Here is a 20,859-nt window from a genome sequence, read left to right on the forward strand (position 1 = left end):
CAAGAGTCTTTATTGAAAACTAATCATAAATTTCACTTATGAAAACTAAAAAATATTCCATTAAGTGGATTGCCATCTTTCTGTACATACAACTTCTTGTGGATTTAAAAGATTATTTTCTCAGAATAGAATCCTAAAAGTGGAATTACTGTCAAAGTATATTAATGTCTTTATGGTTCTTGATACTTGCAAAAATGCTTACCAAAAATGGTTGTACCAATTTAAACTGCCTTCAATAGCAATTCCCATTATACCTGTATTTGGACTATGAATATCTTGTGAGAATTAACAGTTTCATAATCATCTTTACACTCGCCACGAGGCAGGAGATAGATGGGTCCCAGGCTGAACAGTTTCTCCCCTGTGGACAGAAACTCCATAATAGCAGAAACTCCATAAAAGCAGGATGATGGAGGAGGCTGGGCCCTGCCCAGATAAAAGGCCAAATATTCCTCATTCTTGAAGTCAAGGAGACCTCCCCGACTACACATGTGCAGAAAGGCCCCTTGTAGGTCAAAAAGGGAGGGGGCACCATCCCATAGTAAGTGATGTCAACTAACCATAGGCCTCTTCACTAGAATCCTTCTTGGCTAAGAGATGTGCATGGACACAGGGAAGGACCCTGAGACATAACAAATACAGACTCAGAACCAGGCAAAGCAAGATGACTGGTCAAAGGAAACCCGGAAGAAATGCCCCATAAATGTGATTCAAACTACCATGAGGGCGCGACTCTCTCTCTGAGCCCGCCCGTGTGTCTACCTACACGTACTGTACTCTTTTTCCTCCTAATAAACACTTTACTTACTTCAGTACTTTCCGTCTCTATGTGGAAAGTCGCTTCTACACAGCTGACGGGCCAGGGCCTTGTCACTGGCCACTAGTCCCTGGTGGTCTGGTGGCTAGGATTCAGCGCTCTCACTGCCGCTGCCCAACCTCAATCTCTGGCTGGAAACTGAAATCCTGCTTCAAGCTGCCACAGGCTGAGGCCACCCGAGATCACTCATACTTTAAATTTATAAACTTATATACCATAATTATACTAAAAAATTCTTAAAACCGAAATCCTAACACCCAGTGGATGAATGTTTGCTATTCTTGAAACTATTCTTGAGAATCACTCGAGTCTCTTTTTTTCCTATACCACCCAACCTCAATTCTTTTCTACACACAAGTAGGTCTTTAATAGGATAATCTTATACCCCCTTTTAAGGAGTGGTAACCAAAGTCTACATCATATGGAATTTATAAAGTTCAAGGATATTCTCATTCATTTTAATGACTATATAAAAGAAAAGAACAAGGAAATTCATCCCTACCGAGTCTGAAGGCTCCTATAGCTTTGTTAAAAGACATAAAGGAAGTATTCATTCTATACTTTGTATTCATTCTATATCTTTTTCAAAAAATCAATTTTTGTTCCCTAAATTACTCAACTATGAATTTCACATGTAACTCAACAATTTACAAATATGCAAATAAGAAATTACAAATACTGTGTACTAGATTGAGATGTGTGCTTCAAATGACATGAATAAACAAAGTCCCCCATATCTTTACTGTACTTCCCAGGGATTCTAATATTATGCATTTAATAATCTTAGCAAACACTTTGTTGTTGTTGCTACTACCTTACTGTTTTGCAACTGCTATTAAATTTCCTAGTACAAATTGGCTGTAAGATTATTTTAGATCTTCATTAAAAATTTTATATTAAATACGCAATAAGCTACTTTGGTTAACAGAAGTTGGGAGATTATTAGTGTCACAGTTTATTATTATAAGTAATTTTTGTGTCTTCTGTCAGTATAACCACAGTATCTCAATACCACCAGCTGATAATAATCTTTATAAATCCTACTTTGCAGCTATACCATCTGTTAGTTATTATTTTATACATCTCCATATGCATATGTGGATTAGTTGTCATTCAAAACAAATATACAAATGGAATTGTGGTTTTGTGGGGAGTTTTTTATTGGCTTGTTTTTGTATTTTGTTATCTTTAGGCTAGTGAACTAAATAAATAAACATATTCCTATATCTTTGAGACCAAAAATAAATGCAAATTTCAGTTACACAAACTTCCAGTTATAAGTCATGAGAATGTAATGTACAGCATGGGGAATACAGTCAATAATACTGTATTAACTTTGTATAGTGACAGATGGTTAACTAGACTTATTGTGGTGATCATTTTGCAATGCATACAAATGTTGAATCACTATGTTGTATACATGAAACTAATATAATATTGTATGTCAAATATATTTCAATAAAATAAAGAGGCTAACAAAAATGCAAATTTAAAAATACTTTTTGTAGTACAAATAAAAGAAATTTAAGTTCAACTAACAATCCAAAAGTATCTGCTAAAACTGGTTAAAATTAACAGTCACCAAAATTGGATATAATTATATTAAAAAACTGATATTTCCATATTCATAGCTCTCAAAGTACACCTACAGACCAAAAAGCAATAGGTCCACTAGTAAATTAGTAGCTAATATGGTTCCAGTTTTCACAATATAAAACACTTTCCACGATTGAAGATTAGAAAAGAATGACTACTTACTTACTTACTTGTAATGTTAATTCCCTGAAGAAATGAATCATAATGACAAAAATTCAAAACAAGGTCCCCCATTAATCTGTGGGTTTATCCCCATGAGCTGTAAATAACCAGGCTCCTACAGTAGCAGAGAGCAATAAGTAGTTGTAATGTCATTACAACTCACTACCAAAATTTACCCAGAAAGGCAACAAGAAAAAAAGAAGGAAAAGAAGGAAGATAAACTTACAATTGGATAATTAGTTCCAAATTATCACTTTTTCCCCAAGTACTAGAGTCTAATGACTTTAATAAGCCCAAACACGGTTTACAGGAGCTTTATACACTACACAACAAAAACATGGTGAATTCTGTTAAGAGTTACCAATGGCAATTAAAACATGAGACGAAAGCACAACCTGGGAGAAACCACATTTGATGACTAAATAGTTCATTGTTTCCTTAAGTTACCCTATTTTAGGTAATGATACTTTAGGATCATATACAGGGAAAGCTAAGGTACAAACAGTAGTAAATAATTAAAGTCATCATTAATAGAAACCCTGAAATATTTAGAGAGGGGGATTAAAGAAGAGAAAAATGTACTTAAGTTATGATTTCCTGGAATGAATGCTATATTATTTTCTGTTTCTTGAAGTAGAAAGTCCCACTAATTACTTATACAAAAAAATATGCTGCTTTTCATAGAGTCTTTTGTGTATTAGAATAAGTTATACTCCAACTTTGTAAAATTTAACTTATTTGATGCCCAAACCAGATCTCCTTTTTTTCAAATTATATTTCATCTAGATGTTAGAATTTCCATGATGTCTGTGAGACAGCTGTGCTTGGAGAGGCAACACAGTTTTGAAGTATACTTGGGCTATAAAGTATAAGGGAAAACATCGTAGACTACTTAACAAAAAATATATATACATTTTTAACAAGTTTATTGGAGTATAAATAATAATCAACACAATGGTGTGTTAGTTTCTGCTGTATAACGAAGTGAATCAGCTACACGTATACATATAGCCCCATATCTCCTCCCTCTTGCATCTCCCTCCCACCCTCCCTATTCCACCCCTCTAGGTGGTCACAAAACACCGAGATGATCTCCCTGTGCTATGAGGCTGCTTCCCACTAGCTATCTATAACAAAATATTTTAACTGCCATTAAAACTACAGTATAGCACAGGCCAGGTTCCATTCATTTTTTAAAATATTTTATTACCTGTCATTGAGATCCATGTGGGGAAAGTAGTTTCATACCATGATTTGCTTCTGTATGTCTAAAATGTTTTTAATGAGGGATTTCATTTCACAGGAATTTATATTAATCATATAAAATTAATTGTATAAATAGTAAAAAAAAATTTTTTCATGGTTCAAAGCTCACCTAATACATGAAGCCTTGCTTGATTCTCCCTAATGATATTTCTTCCTCCACTAAAGTCTCAGTTATCTTTGTAGTTATGGAATTTAAGAAACTTATTTATTCCACTTTATATTATAAGGACGTGTGGAACTTTCTAATTTTCATGAATAGATTGAGAATGTCAGCTTCTATAAGTTAGAATCACGGAGTCTTACATATCTTCATATCCTCTCTGCCCCATGTCCAACCATTCCTCGAAAATAGTAGGCAATCTACATGTTTATCTGAATTCACCAAAAAAACTTTTTGGGGATACTAAAATCTACCTTCTCCAAGGGGTCTCTAGAAAAACAACTTATGTTTTGGTAATTAAGAGTGTTATTTTGAAGCTCTATGGAACCCACACTAACTGACCAAATATGTTTCGTTATAAATAATATTTCAATATATAGCCATTAAAAATGAAAATGAGACTTTCCTATTAGGTACAATAGTTACAACGTTTTAATCGATGCATGTCTTTCAAAAAATCAACTGAAATCATTATACTTTGCCTTGCTAATGTACTGAGTGTCAAAAATAATCTAAATTAACAGATTTTTTTTTATGGGTAACTCTAAGAAATATAAGAAAAACATTTTTTTTCACAGTGAGAAAAAAATAACTGTGTGTTGATAATGTAAGATGGAAAACAGAACTAAATGAAGAGATTTACTCATAAGACAGCATTTGCAGAAGACCACTTATTATTCATGTATCCATCTAGAAATCATTGACTGGGCACCTATGTCACATCATATATGTCTGTGCAGAGGCTGTAAAGGTAAAGAAGGTGGAGTCTCCACCTTCCAGGAACTCACACTATAGTGAAGTCATAAAAGACAACACAAGTAGTAAAAGGACTCTGGGGTTATCTCTGGCTGGGAAAGCAGGGAAAAGAGTTCACAACGAAGGTGACACTTGAACAGGGCTTTGGGTTTAAGCTTTATTCTGTAGATTTCAAGGCATTTGGGGGCCTGAACTAAAAACAAAACAACAACAACAAAAAACCCTGCTGTTCTTTTTCAGAAAGGGATTTGGGAAAGAAGCTGCTTGTCTAATAACAGTCAAGTGGACAGATGAGGATGGAGTATGAGGAATCAGATTTGGAAGATATTTGAATCAAGAAGAACATCAACATCAAGAATCAACAGGACTTGATGACAGATTTGATAAAGGGGGGCTGAGAAGAATGAGTCAAATGACATTTTTAGGCCTTTAATTTGCCAAGACAGATGATGACATTCAATGAAATCTAGATTATCAGTTAACAGCTGTTTATTGAGCACCTTCTATGTTCCAGACATTATTCTAGACCCACAGTCTATTTTCACTGTAGTCAGGAGAGGCAGACAGTAAACAAGTGGATAATCTGAAATAGTGATAACCGTGATGGAGAAAATAAAACAGGGTTACGTGAGAGTGACTGGGGGAAGAGACACTTTAGCTGAGGTCCTCACGAAGACTGACACTTGAACTAAGACCTTAATGATAAGGGGCCAGGCAAGTGAGGCTCCAGTAAAGAAGGGGTAGCAAACGAAAAGGCTGAGCTAGGAAAGAGCTTAACATGATCAAGGGACAGAAAGGCAGCTGGTGGACGGGGATGGGGTTTGGGGTATGAAGAGAAATGAAGTCTGAGAGCACATGGAGCACCTTGTAGCCCACTGTAAAGAGCTTAGCAGTGATTCCAGTTACAGTGGGCAGCCAGCATGTTTGAAGCCAAGGAGTGATGTGATCTGATTCAATTTCTGCGGGCTGTGAAGAGAACGGACTTAAGGGGGAAGAATGGAGGCAGAGAGTCTGGGCGAAAGTGGTGGCTTAAATTCCTAGCAGTGCCCATGTTGAGACGGGGTTAGAGTCTGGATATAGAGAGGGAGAGGTGATAGGACTTACGGGTGGAACTGCATGTAGACTGTGAGGGAAAGAAAGGAACCAGGGGTACCTCAGGGGGTGTGATTCTAAACCAGTATATAAAGCGTGGTGTTATTAAACAGTGATGGTGAAAACTTGAGCAGAGAGAAGCTTCAGGGTGGTGGGGTCAGAAATCAATAGTTCTTCTTTGTTCAAGTAAAGGCTGAACTGTTTAGAAACTTGTAAGTGAAATGGCAGGTAGACAGCTGGATACAGTCTACAGCTCTGGGGTGAGGTCTATGTGGAGATATACTTTGGAAGTCATCAGACTCTTCAAAGATTTTAAAACCATGAGACTAGATAAGACTCATCTTGACCCGTCAAGGTAGATTATGGGGCGAGGAGGGGTAGGAAACATGAAGCAATGTTTGTGGTTTTAGATTTTTAAAGCAAGGAATAATAAATTCCATTTTGGACACTTAAGGTGGGGATAAGTGATTAGTTGGCTTTTCTGTGGTGAATCACACTAGCCTCTAAAAGTATTTTAGTATTACCCTCTTGTACTGACCTAACCCTGTCATCTCATTTGGAGTCTCCCTATTTCATTTCTGCTACATCAGTAAGCTCTTTGAGAGCAAACGGTGTCTTCCCAATCCCCAGCAACTATTCAGAGAGAAGGCACTTTTATCTGTTATACCATGAGTATAAAAATCCAGTCTTAATGGTTAAGAATTGACTGTATAGTGGAGAGACTAGGAAGTAGCACAATAATGAGCTAGTTTCAAATCTCTGAGGATCTATTCTCAAAAGTTTCCTTCCTTCAAAATTAATCTTGGAATTCTTCCTATCAATAAATCGACTTTGAAAAATAATTGAGTTCCGCAGACATTTCCACTGAATCACATACATAACTAAGCAGTTAAATTCAAGTAATCACGGATGATTTCTAAACCATCTTGGTGGTTCTTTCCTAAAGCTCAAATATATCAACCTTTATTTCCTATCAAAGATGCTACTTATGTTCAGTACTCAATAAATATCTGAATACATAAAAGAGATCAAGATGCTTCAACATATAGACAGGAAATTTTTCTTTGTCCTTGTATCTTTTTTCTCAGTACTATATACTCAGCCCCTTGCACAGTGCATTGAATACAGTCAGTGCTTAATAAATATTTGTTGCATGCATTAATAAAAAAACAACAATGCACAGTTTTATGGGAAAGGTGGTTCTTTTCTTCTTCTACATCAATTTACTTCCCATGTAACTTCTTTAAATGTTTTTCTCTTGATTATAAAATATTTACTCACTGTGGAAAATATAAATACAAAAAAATCTCTCTTCTGGGCTTCCCTGGTGGCGCAGCGGTTGAGAGTCCGCCTGCCGATGCAGGGGATATGGGTTCGTGCCCCGGTCTGGGAGGATCCCACATGCTACGGAGCAGCTGGGCCTGTGAGCCATGGACGCTGAGCCTGCGCGTCCGGAGCCTGTGCTCCGCAACGGGAGAGGCCACAGCAGTGAGAGGCCCGCGTACCGAAAAAAAAAAAAAAATCTCTCTTCTTAAGATGACTATTACTCTCTATTTATAACTCATGATTGTATTCATTCATTCAACAAATATTTTTGACTTCCTGTTCTGTGCTAGGCTTTGCGGATACGGTGATGAATCAAACAGGTCAGGTTCCCTGATGTCACGCCAGTGGTATGCAATACCCTCAAGTTCTACATGTAGAATATAAGTAGAGGTGTGTCACCACATAGAAGGTTTCAAAATCCAAGGATATCTCTTCCACTCTAATAGTTAACATTCCCCCAAAGTCTTAAAAATGACTATTTCAGTGATTAAATAAGGTTAGTATGTTTCTACACAGAATATGAAAGTATGTGAACTACACGTTCACATACCCACAAAGAACAAATAATTTTCTCAGGTGGAAAAGAACAAAAGCCTTAGTCTTTTTACCAAACAATGTCAAGGAGTGTACTTTGATGGTGGAAATGCTAATGTAGGACAGTTCTGAATAAGTTATTTTCAAACCTTTCTCTATAGGTTCATATATTACCTATTTATTCAAATGTAATAGAAAATAATCTCTCAAGTAAAAATAATTCAAATGTTTTAACTTCAGTGTTCTATTCCTCTATTTCCAACAGAGTTTCCATTAGCAGCACTGGGAAAAGCTTAGCATTTAGGAAGTCACTCCTGCCTGCCATACCCTGATTTTCAGCAGATCACCTGTTCTCCTGATACCTAGGCACCTATTTGCATAGCAAGAGTGGAAGTTACTATTTATCCTCAGCGGTGTACATAATCACATTGACTTATTCGGTTTTACCCCAAAAGGACTCATTGAGTTTCACTTACCTCCAAAGTCTCATTGCCTTCGATGTCTGAAGTTTTGCCTCTTGCTGCCACTCTTTGCTCATGAGGTGTATCTCCTATGAAGCAAAAGAAAAAAATAAAACTTTACCATACCACTGTGGCCAAACTGTCTACTATTTATTTGAAATATCTTTCGCATGTTTCACACTGTGGAAGCAATTACTACTTCCTTTGTTACAAAGTAAACAAATTAATATTTAAGAACAGTAATTTTATAAAGGTCACAGAATCATCCGTAAATACATAGGTATACAATCTAAACCAGAAATGTATCCTGCTTTATATAGGTTTACTCTGGAAAAATCAAGTGAATTTATATTTTGGAAATCAAGTCATACTTCAAATAAACTAGGAAAACTTATAATTTGAAGATAAAGCAAATTATTTTCAAACATTAAAAGTCTTGGGGCTTCCCTGGTGGCACAGTGGTTGAGAGTCCGCCTGCTGATGCAGGGGACACGGGTTCATGCCGCGGTCCGGGAAGATCCCACATGCCGCGGAGCGGCTGGGCCCGTGAGCCATGGCCGCTGAGTCTGCACGTCCGGAGCCTGTGCTCCGCAACGGGAGAGGCCACAACAGTGAGAGGCCCGCGTACCGCAAAAAAAAAAAGTCTTAAAAAAAAAAGTCTTTATAATATGAATAACTGTCCTTCAAATTTGTTTTTTAATAAGGTTTACTCTTTATAAGTGTTTACTTGTGTCTCTGTGGATTTGCCTCAGAGTAGCTATATATGTTTGCATGTAGTAATTAACCATATGTCAAACAATTTTTACAGCAGGAAAGAACAATGAACAAATTCATAAATTAGCATTCAGTTAATAGTTTGATTCCTAAAGGTGGTGCCTGGGAGGGTTATATTACTAATCAAAGTTGGTGACTAGGCTGCCTCTAAGGACATAGGACAGACAGAAATATAGTTAGGTAAGTACAGGCATAATTTAATGTATTAGTGTACTATTATAATTTATTAACTAATAATCTGTGATTAACATATGGTAGGTAAAGAAACAATCAGCGTACTTCTTAAAAGCATAATGAGAGGTTAATTTAGTAATCTGTAAACTGCTCTTCCCAAAAATTAAGCCAGCTCAGGAATGTCTACAACAGGAAAGATTACAAAATTCATATATAATGACTTGGCTGACACTAAAGGTTAGGAATTTGTTAACATAGGGAAGGTCACAGTCTTCATTGGAGGTAACAAAGTATGAAAGTCTGGGCTGGGCTTAACTTTTCCACAGTGAAACACGAAAGTTTAGTTTACCAGGCTGTAGTCAAGAAAGGGGCCTGCGAAAATTTTAAAGAATTAAATAAAATTCTGTTAAATTCTAAAACCATAAAGCAAGAATTAAGTTGGTAGTTTATTTACTTAAAAGTAAAGGAAATCCCCCAAATGTTTAAAACCCAAGCACATCATGCATATTCCAGCCTACAAGTTGTATTCTCAGCTAAGTACAGCATTATTACTAGTGGGCAGAACCCAGCACATAGTAGGTGTTTCCATAAAAGCTGAGTAAATTAGTGAACTTCTATTTATAGTTTCTAGTCTATAAAACTGTGATAATACTAAATGGTATGTAATAAAAGTTTTATTTGAGCATATGGTTAGTGTTTTTCCTCTAAACCACATTTGTGAAACTTAAAAGGCAAATTTATTAAATACCATTATGATGTATTGTTATTAGTGATCTGTACTTGGAGCATAAGTTGTTAGATTTTAAAAACAGTTAATGGGGCTTCCCTGGTGGCGCAGTGCTTGAGAGTCCGCCTGCCGATGCAGGGGACACGGGTTCGTGCCCCGGTCCGGGAGGATCCCACATGCCGTGGAGCGGCTGGGCCCGTGAGCCATGGCCGCTGGGCCTGCGTGTCCGGAGGCTGTGCTCCGCAACGGGGAGAGGCCACAGCAGTGAGAGGCCCGCGTACCGCAAAACAAACAAACAAACAAAAAACAGTTAATGATTTTTTAAAAGAATCATACTGAAACAAAAGCATTAGGAACTTTTCTTTTTTTTTTTTTTTGAGGCAGACTCTCAACCACTGCGCCACCAGGGAAGCCCAGGAACTTTTAAATTACATCTATAGGATAATAGAGGTAATACTTGTTAAGTGAAAAATTATGTCAACTTACGTTCATGACCCAGGATGTCAAACAACAATTTTGATTTTTTAAACTTATTGTTTAAACTGACCATTTATTTGCACATCAGGAAGAATCTTATTTTCAGAAATTCCCCCTTGTCTCTGAAAGTTAGGGATAAGCTAATCAACCCCCAGTTCACAGATGGCAAAACCAATGCACAAGTTGTTTAGTTTGCTTGGGTAAAGGCAATGAGACCACTGAGACCACAACAGCATGAGCAGACAAGGTAATGCAAGTCTCTGTATATTGAGGTCAGGTGTGTTTAATAACTCACATGCCTGAGGTTGATACGGAAGTATGTGACATCCAATATGAAAGGTCATTTACTCAAGAAAGATATTTTTTCACCTTTTAAAATGATTATTGGGCCATCCCCTAGCCATACAAACACTATTTGGCTGAAATCATTCAGCACAAAGTCTGTGCTTCCTTTGCCAGTTTCTAATTCCAAGGTGTGTATCTGTACCACACTTTCTCCATTTCTCCCTACTGTCTGAATAACCAAAAAGGTTATCAGCCAGTGCTCTTGACATCACACAACACATCTGCCTGGAAGCAACTGTACAATCACTATTTCCTGGAATGCCATATCTGGCGATGACTCAGGACAATAACTGATTACAAGGAAAAATGCCATCTGCTAGATGATTCTCTATAAACAAAGGCACAAACCGAAAACTACACAAACAACAAACAGAAAAGAACAGGTCACAGTGAAATATAACTTTTGAAGTTTTTTCCTCCCACTGAAGAATTATTTGATCATGGTAAAAATTCAATTATTTTCTCTAACTTGTTATAACCCACATGAAAGTTAGATACTTCAACAATAAAGATGCATGTGATGAACGTGAAATAAGGTACTTTAGTTTTCAGACATCAGTTAATTCTAACTTATGTGCTGTATAGATTCAAAAATTTCATCTCCAAGTCAGCTGTTTAAAAGGAAGGACAAAAACAACAAAATAGATGCAAACTATTACATGTAGAATGGATAAACAACAAGATTCTACTGCATAGCATAGGGAACTATATCCAATCTCCTGGGACAAACTATAATGGAAAAGAATACAAAAAAAGAATGTCTATATGTGTATAACTGAGTCACTTTGCTGTAGAGCAGAGATTGGCATATTGTAAATCAACTATACTTCGATAAGAAAATGAAAAGAAACAATAAAAATGTTCACAGTATTTACATTTCATAATGTCTTGTTTATAACACCACAGTTGATTCTCACTACGGCGCAGCAAGACATCCTCCCCATTTCCCTCCTTCCACAGTTTACTGACGGCAGAGGTTCTCAGGGACTCACCTAAAGTCTCCCAGGTAGAAGTCAGCCATAGTGGGAGCAGAGCCCAGTCTCCTGACATATCTGGGGGGGACTGTGTGGTCCGGTGGAAGGTTCCAACGGATGGTGGCTGAGGTGGGGAGAATCGAGCTCCTAACCTGGGGATCAGTGCGAAGAAGAGCCCAGGGCTCCGAAACCTGGTCCAACCCCACGGGCCCCCCTAACACTTCTCTCTACTCCATTTTTCTTCCACAGGCTCCATGGGTTATCTGGTCTCTTCCCTTTCCGCCGATAATGCCAAATACTCCTGATCAGAACAAGCCTCTGTCCTTCCTTCTGGTCCTTCAAGGCACACACACGGTCCCCTTGATACTTTCCCATAAGTTTGAAAGGCTGGAAACAGTTTTATAAGAGGCAAAATCCCTCTTAAACTACAGCTATGCAATTTTCTTGGTTTAATGTGTAGTTTTTATTTAGAGTGAGTAAACGAGAAAGGCCGTATATGCATACTAATGAAGCTCTTTTAGAATTTAAAGGACTGAAGTGAAATTCATCTGTATTTTAGATTAGTGGGGTTACATAGTAAACATTTTAGGATTTGTGGGCCATATTGTCTCTGTTACAACTTCTTGACTCTATCATTGTAGCCAGGAGCAGCCATAGATAATATACAAACCAATGCATGTGGCTGTGTTCCAATAAAATTTTGTTTACAAAAACAAGTTGAGTCAGGCTGTAGTTTCCAGATCCCTGTTTTAGAGAATATATATATACTCCACCTTTTCTAGGATAAAAAGCTGAATTATGTTACATAAGGAAATGAGAAAGGGACATCATTAGCATATCATCATGATCCCATTCTACTGGGTGAATTTGGTCGAGGGAGAGGAGAAAAGTGATGAAGAGCGAGCACTAGGTACAAGGGAAAGTGAAAAGAGCAGAAACCCTCAGTGATGGGAGGGGGAACCTGAATGCCTGTTTGGATCACCGGAGGAGATTTGTTCTGGGGAGGGGTGGTGGGTGAGTAAGGGAGCACCTTCATTCCTTAGGCCTCCTTCAATGTGGAGGAAACTCTAGTAACATTCACCCCAGCCTCCGTCCACTCTCCAATCCCCGAGTTGGTGATCTGGAAAGACTCAGCTGCACATGGTTCTGCCCTCCCCCTTCTCGTGGGGAGGACCAGAGAGAACTGGGCTCTGTCTGCTCTGACCCTCCACAGGGGCCTCCTCCCACTTGGGGAAGCCTGCCCCAGCCCAGAAGATCCTGTAACAGGATGGAGTTCAATCTAATTCTGGGGTTCAGATTAGGAAACCCATCTGCTCCTTGATGGAAGCCACATTCTTCAACACTAGCTTTATAGGCAATAAAGATGAGAATTTGGTCTCCATCTGTTTTTTGGTTTTGTTTTTTTTTTTTTTACTAAATTGGCCAGATCTTATCTGGGTAAGAAGGGTGTTATTATTGGAACGCCCTAGAGTCCAACAAGACTGGGAATGGGCTGGTATGGACAGAATTGGAGCCTGCCTACATACGAAAAGCTGTGAATACAGAAATCTGTTTTCTTTCTTTTATTGGAGAGGAATTATCTAGAACTTCATATCTGAGAATGCAGTCTACAAAACACTAGTTTCAAGGGGTTTGCATGGAAAAAATATTTCTGTGGTCAAAAGTATGAGAAAAAGCTACAGAATGCATTCCCTTACAACGATTTCCAATGCACTGTAACATATTAAAGGCTCTGAGAAACTCTTCAGTAAAGAAAGTAAAAAAATGATTTCCCAATGTTTTTGACTATAAAGCCACTTTATTCATCGGATACCTATTAAACATCTTGCAGAGTGACACACTATGGGAAATGCTGATAGAACATTGCTGAAGTTAAAACTGAATATGAAATATATTATTTTTACCAGACTTTTAAGAAGACCCTCAACATTGCCAAATGTGTTATTTAGCTCTTGAACATTCATTTTATACAATGTTAACTCACACTTATTTTCCTTTAGATGATTCTTTTCACAACTCCCTGTTAATTCATTTAATTGCATTTGGGGCAGACTTGCAGAATGGACTGCATTCTATTACATGATTCTGATTCCAGAATAGCTGATAATCTACAGAGGAGAAAAGGATAGCCAGACACCTTGAAGGCAGGAGAAAGCCCCAGTGCTCAGAAATATCTCCCCCACAAATTCTACCAATTAGAGATTCATTAGGGTTAATGAGCTCCTCTTTTAAAATGCAAATACCCTCTGGGAGTGTTTGCTTATTAGTCATTCACCAAGTGAAGTAGTGGAAAGAACAGTGGAATGGCCCCTCCATTAACTCCTTTTCATTCTTCAGTCACACACTCATTATCCAAGGCGGCCTGGCACTGCGGCAAGAGAATGGCTTTGGAAATGAAAGAACAAAACCCAAATCCTTTACCAAATCCATGACCTTGTGCAAGTTACTTAACTTCTCAGACCCTCAATTTCCTCATCTGAAAAATGGGAATCATGATACATAATAAAGCTATTATACAGATTAAATGAGAAAACATGTTAAACACTAATTTCAGAGAAGAAGGGAGAGAAGCCGGGGCAAGATAAACATTTTGTCAGGTGTTGGTGTCAATTGCTGCTCTGCCCTTGTGAGTAGCGGTTGCCATGATCTTCAGCATAGCGGAGGTGAAGGAAGAAGCCCTCTCCCGCTATCTCATTTAGTGCCCATGGCAGTGTTGTGAGGTAGGCTTTGTTATATCCTTTTAAGAATGGCAGACCTGGTGCTGGAATCCAAGTCTGCCGACAATGCCAAATCATCACATAATACCATGCAGCTTCCCATTACTTATCAAAACTTGAGTGAAGTTATCCAACTCAGTTTCACACGCTTTACATTTAAGTCTCCTCCAGTTCAGTTGCATTTTCCCTTCCACTTTTTCTAATACTGTGCACTTGCTCCCCGTTTTCCACTATAATGAAGAAAGGAGGGATAAAGAGAAAGCCAAAGTACTAATTGCTGAAGACACGCCCTGCCCAGGAGCCTGCTGCAGTCAGGCCAGGATTCTGAAGACAACTATGATCCCACAAGAAAATAAGCCAAGAATAGGAACACCTCAGCCATAGAGGGAGGAGTGCAGTCAGCAAACTAATGGAGGAAAAGGTTCAAGCTGACTAGGAATGAAAGAAAAACAAATTAAAATGGCACCAAGAACATATTAAATTAGCATACCAAAATTATTACACCCAAATTCGTTAAGGATGCTTACAACTAACACACTGGCATCATTCTGATAATGAAGTGAATACTCAAGTAAACATCTGTTGATTCAACTGTATGTGGGAGAGGGACAATGAGAAAGATAATTCTACACACACACTCACTAAGGACTTATAAAAAGGATTATAAATGGTTGTTAAAACATGAAGAAAAATTTAAATTAAGGGTTCGGTAAAACAGGCAATGTATTTTATAAGATATCAGTGTGGATTTTAATTTTAACACGTATTAATATGCAACTTTTAGGCATCATGTTAGATTTCAACATTATGATTGCTATTAAAGATCATACAGCTAAAACGTTGCTTACTGCATTGAAAGCTTAGGGTCACACTGGACACTTAAAGGCACTGACTCACAGAAGTAAGAATACCAGCAAATCCAACGGAAGTCAGACGCACTGATCAGTCCTCCTGGCCTGCTCTTAATTAACTTGTCCTAGGATTCCACAGATTTCTTTAGTTCTGAGTCTTGTCACTTTGTAGCTATGAGTAAAAATTTATCTGGAAGATTTTAAGCCATCCAAAAACATCAATTAAGTATTTAACACTATGTTAAACAGTTAAGCCCAGGCATTCTTTTAGGCTGGAAGACTAGAAACTCAAAAGGCCAAATTAACTTTGTACTTGTACATTTGTACAATATTGTATCACGCTGTACAAATATGCATTCAAAGGTTTTTTGTTAATAGCTTTCTTAAATCAGAGTAAATTTACATACTGCAAGAGTACATTGGGCTGATCATTCCTGACCCTGAATCCCAAAATGATGTTGAAAGAAAGCTCTACACAAAGGGCGGCTCTGAGCAGTCCACTGACAGGTTCTATAGGCCCTGCTGCAAACAAACAGGACTGACACAAAAAGGATTTTCAGTGTGTATGGTTTGAAACATAAATCTGTAAATAGAAAAAAAAAAAAAAAGGCTCACTCTACCAGTTTATCTGGTATCCTGAAACAAAGACTCAAATGTTCTGCCTGTTGTAGGTGAAGATGATGGCATTGATCCATCACCAATAATGCAAACTAGGCTGGAGATCACTGGCATCAAGTCACTCACACTCAGGAGTGTCCGGTCTCCTTTCCAACCAACAGAATAAACCTGTAAAATTACTTGTTGGTGTCAGGAGTTCTGCTCAGTCAGTTTTCCACACAGAAAAATAAGTGACCCCATGAGAGCAAATGTGTGTTTCAACCTATAGCATCAGTTGGTCTAATCAGAGATATTAGGTAGGTAAACTGTCAATCTCTTGAAACTGAGTTCTTACATTGATCAAAGAGTTGTAGTGTAACAGAAAACTGCAAAGAAAATTTCTAGCAGAAACAATAAAACCAGTATATGAAACATTACAATCAGCTTCACGTTGTTTCATTCATTCAACAAATATTTGTTAAATACCTATTTATGTGCCATATTATCATGCTGGGCACCATGTGAACTATAGCAATACCATTCCTGCCCTCACAGCATTTACATTCTAGAGGGCATTTCAGCCAAGAAAATGGAAATCACAAAAACTGGTTGTAAAAATTAGCCCAAAACTGAAAATTATGGGAGTACCAAATCAACTAAGGAACAGAAATCTGAATGAAGCACACTGTGGAAAAGTGGCCAGCTATAACAAAAACAAGCTTCGTATTAGGGCTTTTCTTCCCTCCAGGTCCCTTCATTAAAAATAAAGTATGTATCAGTCGGTATCATTACTTTTAATGGAAGTCAAATATATAAACATGCTCTTGTATCACACAAAAGTTTGAAGAGAATATTTCTAAAAATACCAATATTACTTGAAGAAAAGTTGATATTAAAAAAATGAATCACTTGCAAATCACAACTAGAAGCAAAGCCACACATGGTGGATGTGATGAGGTGGCACGATGTGATGACTAGATGAAGACAAAGAGTTTGCTTTCAAAATGCAGAAGAGGCTGGTTGGCTTTACTGAAGACGTCACACTTCTCATTTAGTTATACAGTATAAGTGTGTGACATTACTGTCCTGAGCGTCACAATATGTCATACTTAAAATGCTTATATAAGACAAGAGATTTGGTCCCTTTAAGAACTCAGGTAAAACTAAACACCACAAGGTCTGAGGGAGAAAGTCCTAATCTGTTCACTGGTCTACTAACTATAAGCAGGTAAAGAGCAACAGTGAATCACCAATTAGCCTCCTGAGGAGGAAGGTCCCTGACTGGGCTCAGGTCAAAGCTGAGGATTGCAAACTCAGGGCTGGCCATCCTTTGTTATATTTATGGAACTTTTAGTTGGGCTATAATATACAGACAGAATGGAAAAGAAAGTGGATCATGGGCTAGCCTGGGATGAATGTGCCTTAAGGGAAAGCAGGGGCTGAAAGTAGCAGAGAGCAGGGCCTTCATATGCATCAACAAGTAAATTATGAGACATCTCCTTGCCAGTGGGGCACTGCACCTCACATTTCAGTATGTGTAAAAATCACCTGAGGTGCAAATTCCTGATTCTCACAGAAGATTCAGACTTGCGAAGTTTAGTGAAGGGCCTAAAAATCTAAATTTTTAGTAAGCATTCCAGGAGATTCTAATGTAGTTGATTCACAAACAATTCTTTGAGAAACACTGAGATTGACTGAGATAAGCTTACATGGCTGACAGACTATCATCTGCCTAATTTTGGGAATGACTGTCCCCTCCCTCCTTTTCTCCTTCCCTCTCACATTGTTTAAATATTTAGAGAGTACGTACATATCTCTGTGCTAAAGTTGGGGCCCAATACGTTCCCAAAAGAACTGAAAGCAGGGTCTTGAAATATTTGCACACCACGTTCATAGCAGCATCTTTCACAAGAGTCAAAATGCGGAAGCAACCCAAGTGCCCATCAACAGATGAGTGGATAAACAAAATGTGGTATATGAATACATACAATGGAGTATTATTCAGCCTTTCAAGGAAGGAAATTCTGACATAATGCTACAATGTGGATAAACCTTGAAAGAACTGTGTCAAGTAAAATATCAGTCACAAAAAGATACATATTGTATGATTACTTTTACATGAATGCCTAGAATAGTCAAATTCATAGAGACAGAAAGTAGAATGGTGGTTGCCAGGGGCTGGAGGGAAGAGGAAGTGGAGAGCTGTTGTTTAATAGGTAGGTAGAGAGTTTGAGTTTTGCAATATCAGAGTTCTAGAAACTGACTTACAACATTGTGAAGGTACTTAACAAAACTGAACTGTACATTTGAAAATGGTTAAGATGGTAAAACTTACGTGTATTTTACCATAATTAAATATAAAAATTTTAAAGATAAGATGTGCTATTCTCTATTTAGAGCAATAAAATGGTAGAAGTTAAAGGTAAGTCTACTGCTGGTCAATACTATATTTTACAATTTATTTTAGTTTTTCTAATGAAGTGTTTACACACAGATGTTATAATTAGTATTTATTCCATATTTATGTTGTTATTTAAATACATATATATATATATATATATATATATATATATATATTTAAAGAAAAACCAAGTGAAGCAAAATGTGTGTTTTCTTTCTTTCTGCTACAGAATTCGTTATGGCTCAATAAAGGGCCTGGCTACAAGAAACAGTTTGAACACACTTTGGCCACCCTGTACTAGTACAATAATGTTTCTGTCGATGTGTATCTGCAAACTTATTTGTATATACATTACCAGGTAACAAGGTAACAACTCAGTGGTAACAATACTGAATATCAACATGCTATACTTTTTAAAAAAAATCTCAACTGCTGGTCATAAAAATTGAAATTTTTGAATAACTTGAATCAAGAACTCTAAAATATAAAGTACCAGATAAACAGATGAAGCACAATTATAGGTCATACAAAACTTCAGAGCTAATATGCCTATCTTTTAAACATCTAACGCAAAACACCTAAATTTCCTCTTAGGAAGAGATATTTTTCAAGCCCCTTAAGCCTTGATGTCACTAGGATGGGGCGGGGAGGTAGCTGACAATGAAATCCAGGCTTTGGGTGGACGAGATCAATATCAACAAATAAATTCTAAGGTCCCCGCTGCTGGCTTGAATTTTCTTCCCACAGGAATCCCACCAAACCCGAGAAGTTAAGAGAAGGAAAAGAAGAAGAGAGTAAGAGGGTAGGAGTCAGTGGACAAATCAGACTTTGAGAGCCCAACACTGGTAGATCCTAATCTAACAACGAGGGGACACTGACGTCAGGAGCTCCAAAATTGGTTGACAGCACAAAATCAGAAAGGTGTAAGGGCAGAAACCCATTAAGAAGAAAGGAGTGCCCTGGTGAGAACGAGCAGATGGCATGGCTAAAAAGTATGAGAATTTACTTGAGGACAAGGTGAAAAGTGATGATGGGAAGAGCAAGGATCACTCTTTGCCTGCAATATTCCTCAACCTAGACCTCAACCAGCTGATATGTACTCTACCTTCACATCTCACTACCTCACGACCCAGTAGAACCCATGCCCCCTTCACATGCTCCCATTTATTCTCATTCTCCAAAGCACTCCCCACATTCTCAGTCATTTAATTATTTGCACTTACTTGTTTAACGTTGTTGTTTCCACTAGACTGTCAGCTCCACCTGACGTGTTTATTTGCTACAATATCCCCAGCACCTAGTACAGTGGCTGGCACCCAGTATGTACATGATAGGCCCTTATGAAATAGCTACTGTTTGACTGACACATTACAGCAATTGTGGCCTTGTCATGAGGAGGGTGGCACACGGTTTCAGAAATACAAGTTTCTGATGAAACTATGGGATAAATAAAGGAAGCTAAAGAGGATGCACTATGATTGGTAAAAGGAAATAAGTTTATTAATAGCACTTAGAATTCAGTGAAAGGTAGAGGCTGAACAAAAAGGCTTACGGAGACATCAATAATCACAGCTCTATTGTAAAGTTTGGACAGGATTTCTGCAGAGAAGAGATTTTACCAGGTTCTATGTAGTTACAGTGAGTTCGAGAAAACTGCATGAAATATAAGAGGTGGCTAAGGTTCCAAAGGAATTCTGATAAAGTATTTTTATGTATCTTATTGTATTTAATGTTGTATTTTAAAGGTTACTACTGATGCGTATTTGGCAAATTTTAAAATGCCTTCTTTAAAAAACATAGTACTGCATTAGAAATATGTACTAACATATTTGTGATATTTTAAAAATTCCTCTAAAAATAGTTTTCATGTTCAAAAAATCTGCAGTTCAGTTTGTAAAGAAGAAATCATTAATTTCAAGCCTGGTTAAACAATAAAACCATTTGTCACTTTTAAGTTATGAAAACTGTATTATGTTTATGTGCTTAAAACTTAAATTTCTAATTTATTACCACAAAATTCTATAGTATTGCTGAGTTTCATGAATTAGATATTCTTGAAATTAGAATTTGTTTACTAAATCCCTATTATATACTTATATCTTCATGACAGCGATTTCAAATAAATTCAGTAGTCTTCTAGGGGCTGGCTCAGTGAAATTAGAATTCATCCGGACACGTGCCTAATTGCAACATGTAAAAAAAAATTCCAATCTTCAATAACATTTTTTTAAGGCTTAAAGAACTATGATAGAATAGACATATGCAATCTATTAAAAGAACTTAATTCGGCTATTATGTCTTGATTTGATTCCAGTTTTTTCCTAATTATAAATTTTTTCCTCATTTTTTCCCTGATCTGTTTTTATCCTGTACCTAGAATTATAAATTATAATATAAATTATAAATTTTTTCCTCATTGATCTGTTTTTATCCTGTACCTAGAAAGAACATAAAATGTACACTTTTAAAATATGACATTTAACACCTGCCCACCTCCCTTTTCCCATCTCCTCTTCCCCTCTTGTTGATGGTGGTATCTGGTCTTAGACAGGTTGAAGGCACAGGGTTCCCTCCAAAAACCACTATTGATACCACTGCAAAAACAAGACAGCAACAACACAATGTAGAGAGGTTGGCTTGCTTCCCTCTCTT

At 37.4% G+C, this 20,859-nt stretch overlaps 1 protein-coding gene across 4 annotated transcripts in view; it reads right to left on the reverse strand.

The window, feature by feature from the left end:
• UMAD1 (UBAP1-MVB12-associated (UMA) domain containing 1) overlaps positions 1-20,859 on the reverse strand; it is a 271,483-nt gene that overhangs the window by 74,268 nt on the left and 176,356 nt on the right. For all 4 annotated transcript variants that reach the window (XM_079932449.1, XM_079932448.1, XM_079932451.1 and 1 more), the window contains one exon: positions 8,186-8,259. In XM_079932449.1, the coding sequence (XP_079788575.1) occupies positions 8,186-8,259 (74 nt within the window). The remainder of the gene's footprint in view (positions 1-8,185; positions 8,260-20,859) is intronic.

Source organism: Stenella coeruleoalba (genome assembly GCF_951394435.1).
Source record: "Stenella coeruleoalba genome assembly, chromosome: 9".
NCBI classification, from domain to species: domain Eukaryota; kingdom Metazoa; phylum Chordata; class Mammalia; order Artiodactyla; family Delphinidae; genus Stenella; species Stenella coeruleoalba.